The sequence below is a fragment of the Sinohyriopsis cumingii genome, chromosome 2, assembly GCF_028554795.1.
Source record: "Sinohyriopsis cumingii isolate HCF-2022 chromosome 2, ASM2855479v2, whole genome shotgun sequence".
Taxonomy (NCBI): Eukaryota; Metazoa; Mollusca; class Bivalvia; order Unionida; family Unionidae; genus Sinohyriopsis; species Sinohyriopsis cumingii.
Window position 1 is genome coordinate 34,775,437 of NC_142962.1, and position 20,750 is coordinate 34,796,186.

Consider the following 20,750-nt stretch of genomic DNA (forward strand, 5'->3'; position numbering starts at 1 on the left):
TCGCCAAAGGAAGGAAAAGGTAAGGTAACTAGAAGCCCCAGTGGGCCTGAGATTGTTTGCCTGGCTGACATCTGCCTATTAGTCAAAAAAGCAATGCCACTTGGTCATTAAATCTTTGTGAATTGGATGCTTTCTGTATAAATTTGTTCTAATGCTGTTGACTGCATGTTATGAAAATGTTTGTTTTAAGGTTTCTTTGGTTCTTGTCTCTTTATTCATATTTTTGGCGGGTTTTTTTAGAGAAAGTTGTGCAAATGTTTAGCAATGGTCACCATATCTAATGGCAGAGTGGCACCATTTGTATAAATTCTAAAGACCTTCAAGATAGGGCATTTTCTGATAACTTTTTAAAAGTTATTAAAGGTTTTAAGTTTGTCTTTTTTTTAGTAACAGAATCCATGGCTAACTGCAGACTGGAATCATTTGTACAAATAGGAAGGGGCTCTATGCCAGGTTGCTTTCTGTAAAATGAGGTAAAATTATGTTCAATGATTTCTGAAAATGTTTTCTTTATAATTGTTAATTGTTAATAATGGTAGCCATAGCTGATTGGCAACATTTTCATAATACTAGAAACCCTCCATGTCAGATTGCTGTCAAATTTGGTAAAACTCAGTTTAGTGGTTTCTAAGAAGTCATTTCCAAGTTTTTGTTTCTATTTCAGGGCTGCATTCAAGATTGGGTAAATGTGGGCCCCCCACTGAATCTCCAAAAAAGGAGGCAAATGTTAAGATAAGGAAAACCTCCCAGGGTGGTGTAAAAAAAACAACCAGTTCAGATAGCAAGTATAATGAGTGTACTAAATGCATATCATGTATTCTGTATATTGCAGTATAACATTTTTAATGCATGTGTTCTGTATATTACAGCATAACATTAAATGCACATCATGTGTTTTGTATTTTACAGTATATCATTAAATGCATATCATGTGTTCTGTATATTACAACATAACACTGAATGCATATCATGTGTTCTGTATTTTACAATATAACACTTAATGCAGAAGTGTTCTATATATTACAGTACAACACAATGTATATGTGTTCTGTATATTATAGTATAACACTTAATGCATAAGTGTTCTGTATATTACACTATAACACTTAATGCATAAGTGTTCTGTATATTATAGTATAACACTCAATGCATAAGTGTTTTGTATATTAAAGTATAATACTTAATGCATAAGTGTTCTGTATATTATAGTATAACACTTAATGCATAAGTGTTCTGTATATTATAGTAAACATTAATGCATAAGTGTTCTGTATATTACAGTGTAACACTTAATGTACAAGTGTTCTGTATAGTACAGTGTAACACTTAATGCATAAGTGTTCTGTATATTACAGTATACACTTAATGCATAAGTGTTTTGTACATTACAGTATACACATAATCCTGAAGTGTTCTGTATATTATAGTATAACACAATGCATAAGTGTTCAGTATATTACAGTATAACACTTAATGTGTAAGTGTTCTGTATATTATAGTATAACACTTAATGTGTAAGTGTTCTGTATATTATAGTATAACACTTAATGCATAAGTGTTCTGTATACTATAGCAAAACACTTAATGCACAAGTGTTCTGTATATTACAGTATACACTTAATGCATAAGTGTTTTGTATATTACAGTATACACATAATGCAGAAGTGTTCTATATATTATAGTATAACACTTAATGCATAAGTGTTTTGTATATTATAGTATACACATAATGCAGAAGTGTTCTGTATATTATAGTATAACACAATGCATAAGTGTTCTGTATATTATAGTATAACACTTAATGTATAAGTGTTCTGTATATTATAGTATAACACTTAATGTATAAGTGTTCTGTATATTATAATGCAACACTTAATGCATAAGTGTTCTGTATATTATAGTATAACACTTAATGCATAAGTGTTCTGTATATTATATTGCAACACTTAATGCATAAGTGTTTTGTATATTATAGTATACACATAATGCAGAAGTGTTCTGTATATTATAGTATAACACAATGCATAAGTGTTCTGTATATTATAGTATAACACTTAATGTATAAGTGTTCTGTATATTACAGTATAACACTTAATGTATAAGTGTTCTGTATATTATAATGCAACACTTAATGCATAAGTGTTCTTATATTATAGTATAACACTTAATGCATAAGTGTTCTGTATATTATATTGCAACACTTAATGCATAAGTGTTCTGTACATTATAGCATAACACTTAATGCATAAGTGTTCTGTATATTATAGTGCAAAACTTAATGCATAAGTGTTCTGTATATTAAATTGCAACACTTAAAGCATAAGTGTTCTGTATTATATAGCATAACACTTAATGCAGAAGTGTTCTGTATATGGAGTAAAACAATTGTACTCCCTGAAAGATACATGGCAATCATATTAATCAAGCTACATTTTCCCTCATGCAATAAGTTGTATCGAAGAGAAAAGAAAAATGCAAATAAAGCATGGCCTTTACCTCTGATTGGTCCCAGGGCAGCATCTTTTGCCAGTGCATTCAGATCACTTCCCGAGTAACCATCTGTCAACCTGGGCATAAAGGAGGAATTAAAACCTGATCCTTAAACATATACAGCCATAATTATTCTGATTTCAGAAAGTTTTCCCATTTCTTTTCAAAGTATATGGATAAAAGTCTGTAGTACATTTTAGAAGATTTCAGGTAAGAAGGAAGTGATTTATAAGAATCTGAATTGTTTGAGGTTAAAAAGTACTATACTGGAAGCTCCATTTGATTTTTCTTGCCTCCTCCATTTCAGAGACCTGGGCAGCCATTCATTTTAATCAGTAGGGTGGGGGCACATTTTCTGTAATTTTTCATTATTAATATAACTTCCACACATATTGAAATGGTTCAAATGCTCAAATGCCAGAAACTTTTAAAAAAATTGAAATCGCTGAAATGCTCATAATGCAGGAAGTCTAACACATTTTGTAAATGTTAAAATGCTCATATTCCAGAAAAAGTCTAACTGTTTACCAGGGTATTTGTCATCTACCAAGTTTTCAGGGATTGGGTGATGCTCAACAAGAAGAGGCCAAACATCTGCTGTTAATCACACATTTTATTTGTCATCTAAATATTTATCTTAGAAAGTCTGTTTTAAAACAAATTGAACTTCAATTATATTTTATATTTAATTGGTCATGACTTCACTGACCAATCAAGAGTTTTAATTACTCATCACATTACAATCAACCACATTAAAGCAAACATCTGAGCTGTCAAGAGAGCTTAGTGCACTAGTAAGTTGCCAGATGTACATATCCAACTGAAGCAAAAAAGGTTGACCGATGATGATAATGCTACTGACCATTGCTTTTGTGATTATCCCTCAAGCTTATGTTACACAAAGGGAGACTACCTCAATGGGAAGATTATCATGAGAATATCTATTTCAAGAGCGGCAGAATAAGTCGGCTTTACTTGATGAGTGGTAGCAATCCCTTTACATTCAATATAGCTATTGCTGCAGGATTTTCAATTATCAAGCTAACCCATTTGATACTACACATGAATATGAATTGGACTGACCGGTCCAGTGACCCAAGTGGTTAGAGCATTTCCCTTGGACATGGGAGGTCATGGGTTTGAACCCCAGCCAAGTCATATAAAATACTTATAAAAATGGTACTAGCAGCTGCCTTGCTTGGCGCTCAGGATTAAGAGGTTAGCTTTAGGACTAATTGGCCTAATGATAGGATAATGTGACTGGGTGAAACATGATGTTACACGTCTGTGGCATGATGCCCCAGTGAACGACATCACTATAAACTGCTAAACTGCAGACATCATAGCAATATGGCTGAAAAATTGTTAAACCTACATTAAAAATCCAAACCACACACACACACATGAATTGGACTCAACAAATATACTACCAATGACCATGTAGGCACACAAGATTTAGAGTTCAAAACACACTAGATTCGGTACTTTCAAGTTTTGATGAATTCCATTTGGGACTCCACTTTCTGAGAGTTCTTTGTGTATCTCTGATTGGGACTAAACAAAATGGCAGAAATGAAAATGGATATGTATTTATAAAGTGCAAAGTGTTTGAATGTATTTATGATATTAAACTTCATGTTAGATATCCCTATGAAGGATTTTCAAAACAGAGAGATGTGAGTGATCTGTAAAGATGAGTGCCTTAGACCACTCATTCACTTGCCCCCCCACCACCACCACCATGAGGGAGATGGTAAGACAATGTAAACATTTAGTCAGAAAAGGGTACGTATTTTAGGACTAAATTAAAGTAGAGAACACAAATTAAAGAACAAAATCAGGTGCTCTGGAATCCTACATCTAACTTGATTTGACCACAAGGCAACCGGTTTTGTAACATGGAGAACTATAAATGAAATGTGCACCATTTGATAAGACTGGGAAGTGCAAGATGACTTACTGAGCCAGGTGATTCAATTCCCTATCTGTTAGAGGGTTCTCATGCTTCGCTAGGAGATGTTTCAGAAGTTGGTTGCGTGTAGCCAACTCGGGCATTGTCACATACACTCGCTTGGCAAAGCGCCTGTAATAAAATAAAATGTTGTCTGCATCATATTTATGGCTCAGCCGTTTTTCTTTGTAGAAATTCTACGGCTGTTTAACTTGGAAAATCAATGATATTCCCTTGAAACCATTTCAAGTCTGTTGTAAGATAAACACGAGTCCCTTCATGGGACTGAAGCTCTACTGGCCAAAGAGAATTTCCATGAATCAAAGATATGATCATTTCATCTATTTAAATGCCTGGGGATGAAACCACCTTGTGGTCATTGTTGGTGTAAGAACTGTTATGTATATTTATTTTGCATAAATTACACAGCTAATTTTTGTCTCTGATTGTAGATTTTATATTAAGCTTATTATTATTTACAGGTTAACATATTTATTTGGATCTGAGTTCATGCACTGATTTTCCCCTTGGGAATTTGTGGCTTATCTGCTGTTTTACATGTTCTTTACTGACTTTCTAGTAAGAGATCTGACCTTAATTTAACTGAGAATGTCCTGGAAATGAATTTAATAGGAAAATAAACCACATGCTGGTTCTGTTTTTATGCCTTAGATTTTTATATAAAGGTAGTGATAAACAGAATTTATCATTCCTACTTTAACATCTGACTAGTAGAATCAGTCTTTGTGTTCAGGAGTTACTTATTTAAAGCATTCAATGGAATTAGAAAGTGCTCAATAATACTTTTCGACTAAATCACTATTTTGAAACTATGGTGAATTCATTTTGGATTATATCAATGTGATACATCAAAATGGTTAGCACATCAACACTACTGATATATTAGCATATTCAAGACTGAAATTAATTCAGAACACCGCTGGAATTCATTTGTAATGCTCTTGGACTTGTTATCAAACTTTTATCACTATAGGGATTTAATTCACAGTACTGTACATTCTTTTTAAATTTTCATTTTGCATTACAGGGAAATAAACCATTTGTTATATTTTACTACACTTGTTAGTTTTCACTGTTTACTGTTACTTAATTTATTTAAGACCATAAAGTCATAACATCAGTACCTTTTCATGCAGGACCAACCAGACATCATAAAAACTTCTTTGGTGAAAACGTCATGTCAATATAATCCTCCATTCAGCAGCAAAAATAAGATTTTTAACATTTCTATCATTCTGGCCATATTTTGATGTATGGTTGATACCACCTCCATTTAGGACTAACCAGATATCATCAGATGTCGTTTGGTGAAAACACCATGTCAATATGACAATTCATTCAGGATGAGAAGCAATAACAAGTTTCATGATGGCCACTAGATTGGTATTATTTTCATCTAAGACCAACACCATACAAAGTCTGCTGGTGAAAACCCCATGTCAGTATGACTTTCTATTTAGAAGCAACAATAACAAGATATTCAGTAGCTGCCATGGTGGCAAATATTGGCAATTAGATCAGTACCATTTTCATTAGGACCAACTGGACATCATAATTAAGTTTTTTTGGTGAAACCTCCATGTTGATATGTCCATCTACTCATGAGGAATAGCAACAGCAGTATTTTCAAACTGGCCACTATGGCAACTAAATTTAAAGTTAAAATGGCACCACTTTCATCAAGAATCAACTAAATATCATATGAAGTCTTTCGGTGAAAACACCATGTAGATATGACATATATAAATGGACACCAAACAAATGCTATCACATATACTAATGGTCACCAGATGAAGGCTATCACATATACTAATGGACACTAGATAAAGGCTATCACATATACTAATGGACACTAAAGGCCATCACATATACTAATGGTCACCAGATGAAGGCTATCACATATACTAATGGACACCAGACAAAGGCTATTACATAAACTAATGGACACCAAAGGCTATCACATATACTAATGGTCACCAGATGAAGGCTATCACATATACTAATGGACACCAGATGAAGGCTATCACATATAATAATGGTCACCAGATGAAGGCTATCACATATACTAATGGACACCAGATGAAGGCTATCACATATACTAATGGACACCAGATGAAGGCTATCACATAAGCTTGTGGTTTAAGACAAGCTGAGCAAACAAAATATCACCAGGCAACAGTACTGGATTTGAACAGATTTAGATTTTTTCTGATCTATCTACTTTGGGGAATTCATTACACAGAGCAGCAATGGAGAAAGCAAATGATTTTTTTAAAAGTATTTTAGTAGTTTAGGAATGGTGTATTGCAACAATCATTTGTAACTGATTTCAATTTAGGTCCTTGGTACTTCTGACTTAAAATGAAACATGCCATTCAAATATTGTGGACAAAGTTCACTCTTTACTTTGAACATTAATACTGAGTTTTGGTAGGCTAATCTTCATTCAAATTACAGCCATGTCAATTTGAGAATAGAATTCTTGTTGGTATATCAAATCATAAATTTAAGATAATTCTTGCTGCCCTTTTTTAAATTTTGTGAATTGTTTCAATATTACTATGATCCGTATTTCCCCAAATTGTGCAGTAGTAGTCCAAAAAGAGGAGGACAATGCACAGTAAAATAATTTCTGATAGCTCAGTGGGAGATAGAATTGTATCCTCTGTAAAAGATAAATTCTTGAGTTTACTACAGAACGAACATGTTTCACTTGCTTACACCAGTCTAAATTCTTACCAACATGAACTCTGAATGTTTTTCTGTGTCAACATCCTGAATTTCATTATTGGAGATATAGAGCTCAAGATCTGGATTTCTGTTCATTGATACTCTTTGCTAAGCTCCAATCAACATTGCCTTGGTTTTTAAATGTTATTCATTTACAATTAACATTTAACTTGATATTAATCTTCACCCACTTCTAAAATATGTTCAAACAAGCCAAGTAAGAAGTCAACATTATTTCCATTACTTACAAAAATATAATTTTAGGTTGTTATTTTTCACTGTGATTATGGGAACCATACATTTTCTTTCAGGAATACTTCATTCTTTCAAGTGAACCATTCTGTTATTACATATCGCAAAATATTCAGTTACTTTTGCCGATCCAAATTCAGAAAGATCTGGCATTCATACTCTGCAACATGGGTATTTGAGACTGCTGTCTCACATGCAGATCTCAGTAAAAGTGTACTTTGCAATATCGGTACTGCAGACTGCTGTCTTGCATGCAAATCTCAGTAAAAGTGTACTTTGCAACACTGGTAATGCAGACTGCTGTCTCACATGCTAATCTCAGGAAAAGTGTACTTTTCAACATTGGTACCTCAGACTGCTGTCTCACATGCTAATCTCAGTAAAAGTGTGCTTTGCAACATTGGTAATGCAGACCGCTGTCTCACATGCTAATTCCAGAAAAAGTGTACTTTTCTACATTGGTATTGCAGATTGCTGTCTCACATGCAGATCTCTGCATAATATTATCTATCCTCCATGCACTTAAGCTGTCGATCAATATTATCACATAATCCTAATTTTGACAATCTTGGCCTGATAGAAAAGTGATGCTTCATTAAATTTATCTACTTTTGTGGTAAACCGCTCCAGTTGTCTAGTGCTTAGAGAATCTGCCTCAGATGTGGGAGTTCATGGGTTTGATCCCCGGCCAAGTCATACCAAAGACTTACAAAAATGGTACAAACAGTTGCCTCGCTTGGCGCTCAGCATTAACAGGTTAGTGTTAGGACACTTTTGTGGTCATCAATTTTCTTGGTCTTGCACAAAATCAGATTTTTGTTATTTGTTAAATTTTGTGATTTGATGAAGAAATCATTCTTTCCATAGAAGAAACATTGTTTACTGGGTCTTTAAATTTCTTGGTCTGATTCTGAAATCCTTGGAAATTGGTACCCCATGAAAAATAGAAGTCTTAAGTACATCTCCCAATCCAATAAACAAGGCAAGGCAGTAAGCACACAATCTTTCTAGGTCTTTGAAATTTTCTCAAATATTGAATTGCCAGCAGTCTAACAACTTCTTGCATTCCTATGACATTTATAATAAAAAAAGACTCATTTATTAGCAGTGCATATTTCACACATATCTTAATGTATAATGCAAAAGAAAACATTAATGTATGTAAGCACCTTTCCTAATCTTAAATTATACATTAACTGCAATTCTAAAATGTAGTTTTTAAAAAGTAGTTTTACTCAACAGAGTTAATTTCTAACTGTGGAGTAATCTGTACCTTAGCTGTCATCACAAAACTACCAGAATTAATTTAATATCAACTTTTACAATGACAGACTGGCATAATTTGGATTTAAAAAAAGGCACACTTCAGGCTGAACCACAACCAGCACAGGGATTAGTTAAACTTTATTCCCTTACCTGATGCTGTGATGTTGTAGAACATGACATTCAATCTAGTTTACACTGGATCACACATCTTTGTTCGCACGATCTAAAAGTGTTGATGTATTTTAATACTGATTTTGTTTTATGTAATTCTCAGGACATTTCTATAATGATCTTCCAAGGATTACTGATTGACAAGGAGAAGAAAAACAATTGCCGTTGAAAGGGTATGTGCAATCAAATTCTCCAAAAGAGATACCTCTAGCTGGAACAGTCAATACCAAATTCCTAAACAACCTGTATAACTTGTACTCAAAAGATGTGCAGCTTTCCAAAAATAATTTCAGATTTTCATCTTTTATAATGATACTGTATTTTCATTAATTTTCATGTGATACTAACTTTTGTAAATTTCATGGTTGCAATAAACCATAAAGGACTATACTGAATAAGGGGCATTTACTGCCCCCTCTCCAAATGTCTTTATATTACGTATACTTTATATATGAGGTGGTTAACATTTATTTCTGACATCAGTTTTGTGTTCACGTGTCTGTTGCCATGATTACAGGGTGTCAAATCACTATCAAAAAAGACATGGAAAGTAGTCATCGTTTCCATTTACTTCTCATAGATACTGCTTTACCATGAGCTATTCACTCAATTTCAAGTTTGCAATATCATTTTTATTGTTTTAGGATTTATAAAGCTCTAAATATAAAGTTTAGTTTCTAAAACTATTCCAAAAATGGTCCATGGTAGACAAAAATAGAACATCGAACTTATGCGTCAACTGAAAACTGTTTCTAAAATACTCTGACAAAAAAGTAATTAATCATAAAATACAACAAAAAAATTTCCTCAATAAAATATTGTTTAATAATAATGAATGACTTTTAATATTACTGAATTATTTAACTGATTGTTTGTTATTATTGAATATGACTGTAAAGGAAGCGTTAACAAGAAGATGTACATTAGTTTTTTCGCCGAATACATGGGTTTGTTACCTTCACTGGAAATGACAAGTGTTCTTTATGTATTTATGTACTTTTATCCTTTTATTTTCTTGGCTATATAACACATGCACTACTGTATTTCTATCTTTAGAAGAAAAAGAAAAAACATTGTCTTCCACACATCCTGAGGTAGCCTATGGTCAAACTATAATCTATTTATAAACTATTTATTCATCCGTAAAGATATAATATGGACATAATTAAGAAAGAAAAAAAAACTATTGTTTCAGCACTTTTAATGAACTTCTGAAAAATGTGAAATACATTTTAGATGAATAACATACTGATACAAATGTTACCTTGCATGACATAAAAATAAAATGATTTGCAAATTTTGTTGGTTTTGAAAACTGAGCAGTTACTAATTTTATTTCAAATCTGTAAATTGACTGCTGTTAATATTACGGATATTAATTCTTAAAAAGAAAAAGATAATAGAAAGAGAAAAAAAAAGATGCATCTTCGGGGATTCGAACGTAGTGCGCCAAGATGACACAACAAATGCGACACTTTCGTTTAAGAGCTTGTATATTATGCAAATGACACATTCTGTCCAAGCAGATTTATATAACTGCAGATGACACTTTGTTGTTTGCCCAGTTATTGCTTTAGTTTAATTAATATTGTTACTATATGAAGAAAGACCCAGTTAACAAAGTTTAATGACAAAATGCGCAGGTTGTAAATGTTATTCCCATAAAAAAAACTGACAGATTCATTTAAAGATTACATGTACAGAATTGCAGTGTAATAGTGAATTAAACGTAGCAAACGGTATCGTGATGGAAATAAAGAAAACAAAACTATTATTAATATATAAAATAAATAAAATATATGTCCTTACCCTATTATTTACATCATCCTTTTGCATAAAAAAATTGGCAATGAAAAAATATATTTAATGTTTACTCCACGTAGTCTTTGTTTACATATAGTTCAAAATGCCCCTTCAGCGCCTCTTTGAAAAATCTTGTTCCCAATGCAATTTAAAAAGAATGCAGAAAGATAGAAATTGTTGGAAAACGTTTTTAAAATATCGGAATCCATATTATTCAGGGAAATTCTGTAATATAATAATGAAGGAAATAATATAACACACTCTAGGAATGCGGATCTAATTGCTCACACAGTGATACATTGGCAGTTATGGTGAAACTGGGAAAACAACGACAATGATACATAGCAAAATTCGACAATTTTAAAATTTTTAGTGATTAGTGCAAACATGAACACAAAAGTTAATATGAGAACCTAAACAATTTAATAAAAAATAATCGATCAGTGTAAATACCTTGTCTGATCAAGCCTGCGCTTATACCTTATTTCTAGTTTAAAGTTGCTCAAATGTAGCATTTTCTCTTCAATTTCCCATACCTGACCGTGTTCAAAGGTCGTGTTTAGGTATGAAAAAGAAATTTATATGCATATTTCATACAGAATAGTGTGATTTATACATCAAATAATACAATGAGACACAGAGTTGTGATATTTACAAGAATTTGTTTCCCCCATAATAATGGGGACAGAAAATGGGACTTATTCAATATAGTCCTTTAAAAGACCCAATAAACAATTATTGTTCCTTCGAAGCAATAGAACCTTTAAAAATCCATGACTTCAAGGACAGATGAAAATAATATTTTTTAAAAAGATGATAATTTACACACATGAAAATAAATGAATTCGCAATAACATACATCTGGATATCTGGCTGCTTTAAAATTGTCTTGTACTGGGAAACAGACAATCGGAATTTCAAAGGGCTGATTTAAAGATGTCTTGCACTTGTAAATGGGGAATTTGAATTTCTAATGGCTGCTTTAAAACTGTTTTGTGCTTGGAAATGGCAACTGGAATTTCAAAATGGTTTGTTTTAAATTGTCTAGCACAGGAAAATAGGCAATTGGAATTTCAAAGGACAGCTTTCAGTAGGCCTAATGAAAACTCGGTATAAATTCATCATTACATACCTTAAGACAGCATCATCAAGTTCCTGTGGTCTGTTGGTAGCTCCCATAATGAGAATTCTGTCTTCAGCACAACTAGCTACCTGTAGATATGTCATACAAGAAAACTGAGGACTGAACTTGAATGCTTGTCATATAAAATTTACAATGGTGGATTGAATGATCATGTCATATAAAATTACACAACTGAGGATTTAACCTGAATGATATGTTATATGAAACTACAACTATAACTGAGGATTTAACTTGAATACTCATGTCATATGAAACTTTACAACTGAGGATATAACTTGAATGCTCATGTCATATGAAACTATACAACTGAGGATTTAACTTGAAAGCTCATGTCATATGAAACTATACAAATGAGGATTTCACTTGAATATTCATGTCAAATGAAATTATACAACTGAGGATTTAACTTGAATACTCATGTCATATGAAACTATACAACTGAGGATTCAACTTGAATACTCATGTCAAATGAAACAGCAATGCTCATGTTATATGAAATTATACAACTATTAACTGAGGATTTAATCTGAATGGTCATAACTGCAAGATTCTCTTTAACACAAAAAGAACATTGGTTTAACAAAATGTCCATCTGTATGAAATAATAATTTTAAGTCCAGATATTAGTACAATCTATGTACTTCTGCCAGTTTCTAATGATGTTTTATTCTAACAGAATTTCATTGTCCCTAAATACTCCTTATAAACATTTTCCTCTGAATAATACATCTTTACCAAGGCTTGTTAAGAAGATCACAAAAATTCTTTTGTTTCATCTAAAAGTATGTGATCATGTTTCATGAAGTTGAAAACAGCAACTGTGAATGGATGATACAAGACAGACAGATGGTCATACATTAACCTCATTTGGCCTTGTGGCCAGGTCACCTAAAAACATATAACTATTCACCTGTGACCTTCAGCTTCAGGATCAACAGTGTAATATGTGAAATACCTCTTACTGATAATCTATAAGTATATCAAGTTTCATTCATTTTACCTCAAAACAGCTCTAAAGTTATACAGCAGAAATAAAGATTAAACAGTAAACTAACAATCTTGTCCTGTGACCTTGACCTTGAAGATAGGACTCCCAACTGACATAAAACATTCCTTCATGTGATTATATATACCAAGTTTCATTAATTTACTTCAAATGACCTGAATTTGTTGATATAGGAAATTGTGATGGTAACCAGCAACCTGGAGTCTGAAGATAGAATCTCCCATATGGTATACAAAATGACATTTAAAACTATACCATACTTCTTCCATTTATCTCAAAACAGCCGTGAAAGTTTTGAAGCACAATTAATGAAAGACGGATGAATGGAAGGATGGGCAACAACATGAATACTAGATACACTCCTTTTCACAAAAAGATGAGAGGACTATGAGGGTTCCAGGAAACAGTTCTGAACATTATGATGATGTAGCTATTTGTTTAAGCAGGTGTTGCAGAAAATCCTGGAACATCATGTTTTTGATGAATTAAAATATTACACCAAAGTTTCAGCAGAATCCAGCAAACAATGCACAAGATATAGAACTTTCAAACCCTTGAAAAACCATCAAAACAATAATTACCTATGACTCACCATTCACAAGTGAGATAATAAGTAATTCTTACCCCGTCAAACTGTACAAGAAATTCAGTCTTCAGTCGTCTGCTTGCATCATTCTCTCCCTCTTTTCTCTCACACAATATCGAATCAACCTCATCTGTAAAAGTGGAAAATATTCAATTACTCCTTGGTGTATAACAGTGTATAAAAAATAAGCAATGCATCTAAACAGGAGATTCTTATGCTGTCAGTTATTACTAGTAAACCCAACCTTTCTAGAATGACTCTATCATGAAAGTAAATAATCAAAACTATAATTAATGTTCTCATATACATAAGGGGAATGTATGTGGCCACCAGTACATGGAAACAGCAGTCACACAAATCTGAGGTTTGTTTTGGAGAATTGGGGGGTAAAAATTCATTTTTATTGTGTAATACTTAATTATATCTTTCCCTGGTGATAATACCCAGGCAAAGGAGATAATTCCCTGCTCCTATCAGTAACTGGAGGTCTGGAATTTAAAACAAAATGATTCCAATCTGATACCATAGTCAACTTAATCACCCTTCTATGACTCATATCAAGAATGAAAGGGAGGAGGGCAATGGGCAATCACAGCTTATACTGCTTAATTAAAATTAGAACCACACCCTACACTGGATTTTAATAGCAGTAAAACAAATACAGTTTGTGTTATTACTGTGTTTCTGAATTTGTCAGCCCAGCAGGAGGCTGATGGCCTAAGATAAGCTGTCACAGTGAAATACTATTGCTGTCAGTTGTTGTTGTTATAGAGTTTAACGCCATTTTTCAGCACAAGATAGGCTATACATGGCAGCCAGTATTAATGGTGGAGGAAGAACCCGGGAAAACCCTGGAAAGAACCACTGACCCATGAGAAGCTAAAGGCAAGCTTTCTCACATATCCACATTGGCCAAGCCCTAGACTTGAATCCATGCAGACAGAGGTGAGATGGCAGTGATCTGTGACGGAAAGTGCTTTAGACCACTTGGCCACTCTATTGCTGTCAGTTTAGCATACTAGTTCAGACTGCAGTAAGGCATGACAACTTGATGGGCTGATAAAATTGGGTCATGAACATAAACATCATCTCTGGTGAGACACTCATCAAAGGTAAAATGTAATGGGAAAAAAAAAAACAATGTGAGACTGCCATAAGGCAGCCATCATAACACCATCAAAAGCTAAATGATTTAAAATGGAAGATGCTGCTGCAGGGTTGTTGATTTTCATGAAAGAAAAATCTATCTCAGTGAAAGATTGATAAGCTCTCTTAATAGTCTGCTCAATCCATCTCAAAGTGGTCGATGCTAAAATATCAGAGGTACCTCAGAGATAGAAAAGAGTTATGCCCCTTTTTTTCTCTTTTGGTTTTTGCTGAATGTGAAGCTCTAACTGGGCTTAGGCGGCTATCATGATCAGGCCCAGCACAAATACAACTGTTGAAACAATACCTACCAAAGGTAGCTATTCAGAAACTCTGACAAAACCACAGTTAGCATTTACCTGTAAACAACCAATCCAAACTGACATCGCATGAATTTTACTCCTCCACACCAACCCTGACGGAAGATTATTTTAAGGGCAAGGTTCTCCTAGGACATTTTATTCAAAGGTTCATAAAGAGGTTTAAATAACAACCAAGGAAAAAATGAGAGGTTTCATTTTGGCATTATAGAGTGAAAGACTAGTCTGTGGAGCTCAAAGTACCTTGAGCGACACAACATCGCTTCCCTTTTGTCAGGAGAGAAGGACTTACTACTGGGTGCTGGCAACTTCCTGCCACTAGAAGGTGAGAAAAGAGTCCTCTATCATGGGAGCTGACTACTTCCTTCCATGTGACAGTGATCCACTATTTCATGCATGGGTGATTTCCATATCCTAGAAAGAGTCATGGACACTTCCCTTACCAAAGCTGGTGACTTGAACTAAATTAGGAAGTGTTGCAGACCCCTCCTGGTAATGGATGGGAACTTCAGTGATAAAGAGGAAGAAGCTGGTTCCTTCTTCCTGGATCTGAAGGGAAGCTGACTTTCTACCCAGTACCATACTCTAGTCAGACTAAATATAATAAATGGGACAGTTGTACATGTGTACACATGCATGCAATATATATCTAGTAGGTATACGGTTTGACCAAAGCAGAATATTTATAACTGTATTTACCCACACCTTGAAGCATATTAAATGCTGAAAGGGAATACAAGAAATCAACAATAAACCAAAACAAGAACTGGGTAGATAATACGTTCCCTAAAGCCGGTTCCTAACAGTCAGATGGATGAAAAAGCACTGCAATGCTTGCAAGGCACTCAGTCCATCAGATTCAATGGAAAGAGACAAAGGTACATCAAAATTATGTGAGAATTTGGGAGAAAATAAGAAATGAAAAAACACAAAAAGGACTGACAGTACAAATACCAAAAGATGACTGGGACAATGAAACTGTGCAGAAGAGATGTTTGAAGTCCAAGGAAAGAGTTGGACTATAATATGATTATTGGAAACATTATGCTGCATTTTAGACCTCCAATTAGTAAATGGAGGAGGGAATAACAGATGCTGCCAGGATTTTATCTCAAGGGTTGATCTCCCACCTTGTCACCAAAACAAGGGAGGAGTAGAAAAAAAAGAAGAGGAAAAACATATCTTTCTTCTGCTCCACTCTGTTAGAGCTCTACTGAAATCAAAATCTTTAAAAGAGTGGCCTTTAGTTTAAAAAGCATTAATATGTTGATTGTTCCTGAACTCACTCTGTTCCATATATAAGTATGAATACTTTTCTGTACTGAGAACCCCCTTTTACAGTCTGCTGAATGAAGGGGCATATTAATAGCTAACTTTGTCAGTTTGAACAAGTTGGGAGCAAGTTTTTTATGGTTATGTAAAATCTTCAAAGCTCATAGGTATTGTCTTACCATAAGCTCCACATAAGTTTAACTTTCTTAAATCAGTACTTTACTGATTACTATCACAGATTTCTTGTCTGTTTCATAATGCTGTATTAGGGTGTCATTACCATGCCAACGTATCCTTTTTAAGAATGCCAGAATGCTTCCTATGAAACTTGGTAAAGTTCTATAGATAATTTATTAAGAAAAATACCTTTTAAAGTTTATCTCTGTTCCAGTAATAGCAGTTATATTTCATGGAAGATCAGCATCAGCTGAATAAATCTGAAAGAGTTTCATGCCAGGATATTTTCTGTCAAATTTGATCAAAGCAGTTTTGAGTAAAAGCCATTTGAAGATTTTTTATTTTTAGTAATGGTGGTCATCTCTTAAGGTGGATTGACATCAAAGGAACAAATCTGAGGTGGCTCTGGTGGATGAGTTGTTGAAAGCGCTCGCCTTGATTGATCACTGTTATCTCACCTCTACCCAGCTGTTTTGTGTCTCTGACTCAGCCAATGTAGATATGCGAGAATGCTTGCCAGTAGCTTCGCATGTGTCATGGTTGTTATTGGAGCTTTCCCAGGTTCTTCCTCCAACAGTTATACTGGCCACCCTGTATAGCCTATCATGTGCTGATAAACAGCATTAAACCCACAACAACAAATTTGAAACAGCTACATGGCAGAATTGTTTCTTTTGAAATTCTGGTAAAAATCTGTGAAGTCTTCAGAGAAAAATGTTACATGCCAGACAATGGACTGGTGATAGACAAAGGACATTACCATAAGCACACCTGAATTTATGGTCAGGTGATCTAAAATCCTGCACATGCTGTAAAACCATCTCCTATGAAACAGTATCCTTCAGTTCATTAATTCTTTGTGGTCTATGACCAGTAATCAATTTTGTGCAAATGGATCTTAATACTTGTTTCCTGTTGTTGAAATATAGTTAAATGTGAATAAATTGTTACTTGTTCATCTGCTTGTTCATGGAGATAAACGTTTAAATCAATTAGTTTTAACACTTAAACAGCCCTAAGACACACAATTTTATTATCAAAAAAGAGTTAGTTCATAAAGTTAAGAGAACAGCTCACCCATAAATACTATAGCAGGCTGTAATTCCCTTGCAACAGCAAACATAGCACGAACCAACTTTTCTCCTTCACCGACCTATTTAGAAATGAAAAGAAAATGTACTTATGTGCAAACAAAATACAAGTTGTTTACATTCATTGAAAATGTACTATTGTGTTTTCTGCAAACTTAAAAAACAATGTGTAGACTAAAAAATGTAACAAAAAGTCATGAATGAATATGAATATATGGCAGATATCCAAATTATAATTTCAAAACTAAAAATTAATTATTAATTGATCACAACAATAAATTGGTTAATATTTTTTCAAAGGTGCTCTTTGTTATTAATATAGAGTGCAACTCATTTAAATCATTCAGTGACAGAATAAAATTCAGTCAACTGCATGCTCCACATGTCTGTTACATACATCTTTACTAATGAGGCAAATCAAAGTGAAGAAAAATGTTATTTTCATTTCACTCTTTTTATAGTCTGTGGAATTGTAAACTAATTAATAAAAGAATTAACTTATGAATAACATGTGTGAACAAAACTTACCCATTTCGAAGTTAAACTTGATGCACTGATGCTGAAAAATGTAGCTTTGGATTCATTGGCAACTGCCTTTGCCTACAATTAAGAAAATTTCTTAAATGTATCATTACCTTATTCCTTAGACTAGAATTAAATAAATTATATCACTGTGATCAAAGGAGCCCTACTTCATTGTTTTCAGCTACGAACATTTCCATGCTTAAACTTAAAAAACTTAATTTTTGACCACCAGAGCCAAGGCAACATGGGTGGCTATGGGCAGATCACATTCTCACTTTTACAATGATGGCCATCCAATCAATCTTACTGCTCCTGCCACAAATTAGGTCTCACTCCTTTAACATTTGGCACCATTTTTATTTAGCACCAATTACACACAATAACAGTCATTTAGAGACAACTAAATGTTCATAAGATCACCAATTTAGTATAAGAAGCAAAAGATTTGCAAGATGGCCACTGTGGCAACCATATTAGATATAAACTGCTTAAAAATGCTTCTGCATATTCAAGTTTACATGACCAATAGATTCACTACCAAGCTTTGACCACTTGCTACCAGTTAATCATGATTTTGAAATTCCAAGGAACAGGTGACCAATCTAACACTGCATTACAAGTGAATAACCACATAATAATACCTCTGGTGCTAACCTTGTCTATCAAGCTCTGTGGATCACTCAGAGTCTAAGCTTGTCTGACTGAAGCTTGTATCTGAAGCTTTGTCGATCACCAACAGTCTCAGCCTTCATGGTTTACTGACTGTCTCAGCTTTTCTATGAAACTATGTGGTTTAGATGATAGTCTAACACCTAGGCACTTCTGCCTATGTAACTGCAAAAATTCAAGCTGCGGTAACTTCAACACCTTTCATGAAATTTTTATGAAATTTGTTCTGTAAATTTCAAAATTATCTTTTAACATAGTGGTAAAAAGAGAAAATCGTTGATTATAAAGGAATTGATATGCTAATGAAAAGATGTGGTTATGTCCATTTTGGGAATCTACCAATTAAAGTTCTTAGGTTAAACCCCAAAGACCAAAGTTGCTTATCTCTTACCAGCATTGTCTTGCCATTCCCTGGAGGACCAAACAGAAGCAAACCTCTGGCAGGTGCCCTCAGCCCTGTGAACAACTGCAATTAAACAATATGCTGGAATTATTATTTACCATGTTTACAAGTTACTCAATCTGAAATAAGTCGAGTCTGTTTTCTACTTAAGCCGTGAGAAGTTTTCCACTTACTCTGAATCACCTGGTGCCTAGTCAACTTAGGAAAAAGCATCCTAATGACATCTTGTATACAATTCTAAGTCTAAATTAATCTCATCTCCTTCAAACCTACTATGATGAAATCAAGTCTCAGGACACTATAAATGCTAAAACTGCCACAATGTAGACATCATAGCAATATGACTGAAAATGTTTTAAAGCCTCGTTAAAAAGCGAAATCTCTCTCTCTCTCTCTCTCTCTCACTCACTCACACACACACACACACACACACATGCTAAGACTTATTTATTTTCAGAAATAACTTTTGTATGTTTTATAAAAGTTGGTATGCAAAATAAAATTTTACTCATCAAATATATGTTTTAAGACACATGAGAACATTTAGTTTCTTCTCCAACATGCCAATCAGAGTATTCTATTGATTGTAACATGAGTTCCTGACTTACTGGTTGTCATGGGACTACACCAATTACTAAATAGATGGGATTGTTGTAAGTTAGGCTGACATAAACTATTTGATCAACAGATATTTCATACTGAACTGTTTACTTCTTCATTGTATTACAAATATGTCTAATTTCACTGGATAATTACATGTGGGTAGAGCAAAGAAATCATAAACTGGTTTGGATTACGGTCACATAACAAAGGGGATTCTACTGCCTGAATATGTCCTCTTCTCTCAAGCCACTTCCAATAAAATATTTAACTGATTTGAACTGCCATCATAACACAAAAGATGTATTACTGCCGGTCAAATCTAACAGTTATAATTATAGTGAAGGGACAAAACAACAAGTGTAAGGATGCAAATTTCTGTCGATCTATGAAGAACACATTAATTTGGGCCAGAGAACAATTAATTAGATTTATGGGGACAGGTGCTTGTTAAATCGCTATACTGCAATGATTTCTTATACCTGTGTTGGGAGAGGAAGTGATTCTTAATTAAGCCTTCATTTACTTAGGTGGCGCTATACAGTTTCGCATTTTGCATAGGGTTAGGATTTTAAAGAAAAAGAATTTCCCCAGCTCTCCTCACTGGTTATACTGGCTATTTAAAAAAGACCTTGTATATCTTAGGTATAATGCAAAGAACCTTCAATTCCCTTTATTTTGGTGTATGATTGATGGGTGTACTATGGGTTATAGAGTATACAGCTTGGCCTTACTTCAAATGTGTACCTTTCAAAAAAGTGCTAGCTCTACTTGGTCATTTTCACTTCCTGAACTTCAGAGGTCAATTGTATAAAAAAGAGCTGATAACTTTTTTTACATTTTATATATTTGGTAATTCATTCATTGCACTTTCAGAAGCTGGTATTGTCTAGTCTGGCAAAATTCATTTTCCCTATTTTAATAGCTGCTGTGTATAGTGCACTTTAGACTAATTCAGACTGATTTTTTAATACAAGGGAGCAGTCATTTTAGTTAGCAGTGTACTTAAATCATGTAAAATTTCCAAAAGTACAATATCCAAAAGAAATATCATCCACATTACATTAATGTAGCATAGAGATATGCCAACATTCTCTCCACTGTGAATGTCTTAAATGCGAACTACT

At 33.8% G+C, this 20,750-nt stretch overlaps 1 protein-coding gene across 2 annotated transcripts in view; it reads right to left on the reverse strand.

Moving 5' to 3' along the window:
* Positions 1-20,750, reverse strand: part of LOC149804607 (spastin-like) — a 106,349-nt gene that overhangs the window by 14,158 nt on the left and 71,441 nt on the right. For both annotated transcript variants that reach the window (XM_089942375.1, XM_089942368.1), the window contains 7 exons: positions 19,012-19,086; positions 17,955-18,026; positions 17,413-17,488; positions 13,459-13,550; positions 11,817-11,896; positions 4,451-4,573; positions 2,497-2,567 (listed from right to left, as the gene is read on the reverse strand). In XM_089942375.1, coding sequence (XP_089798501.1) covers positions 2,497-2,567; positions 4,451-4,573; positions 11,817-11,896; positions 13,459-13,550; positions 17,413-17,488; positions 17,955-18,026; positions 19,012-19,086 — 589 coding nt within the window. The remainder of the gene's footprint in view (positions 1-2,496; positions 2,568-4,450; positions 4,574-11,816; positions 11,897-13,458; positions 13,551-17,412; positions 17,489-17,954; positions 18,027-19,011; positions 19,087-20,750) is intronic.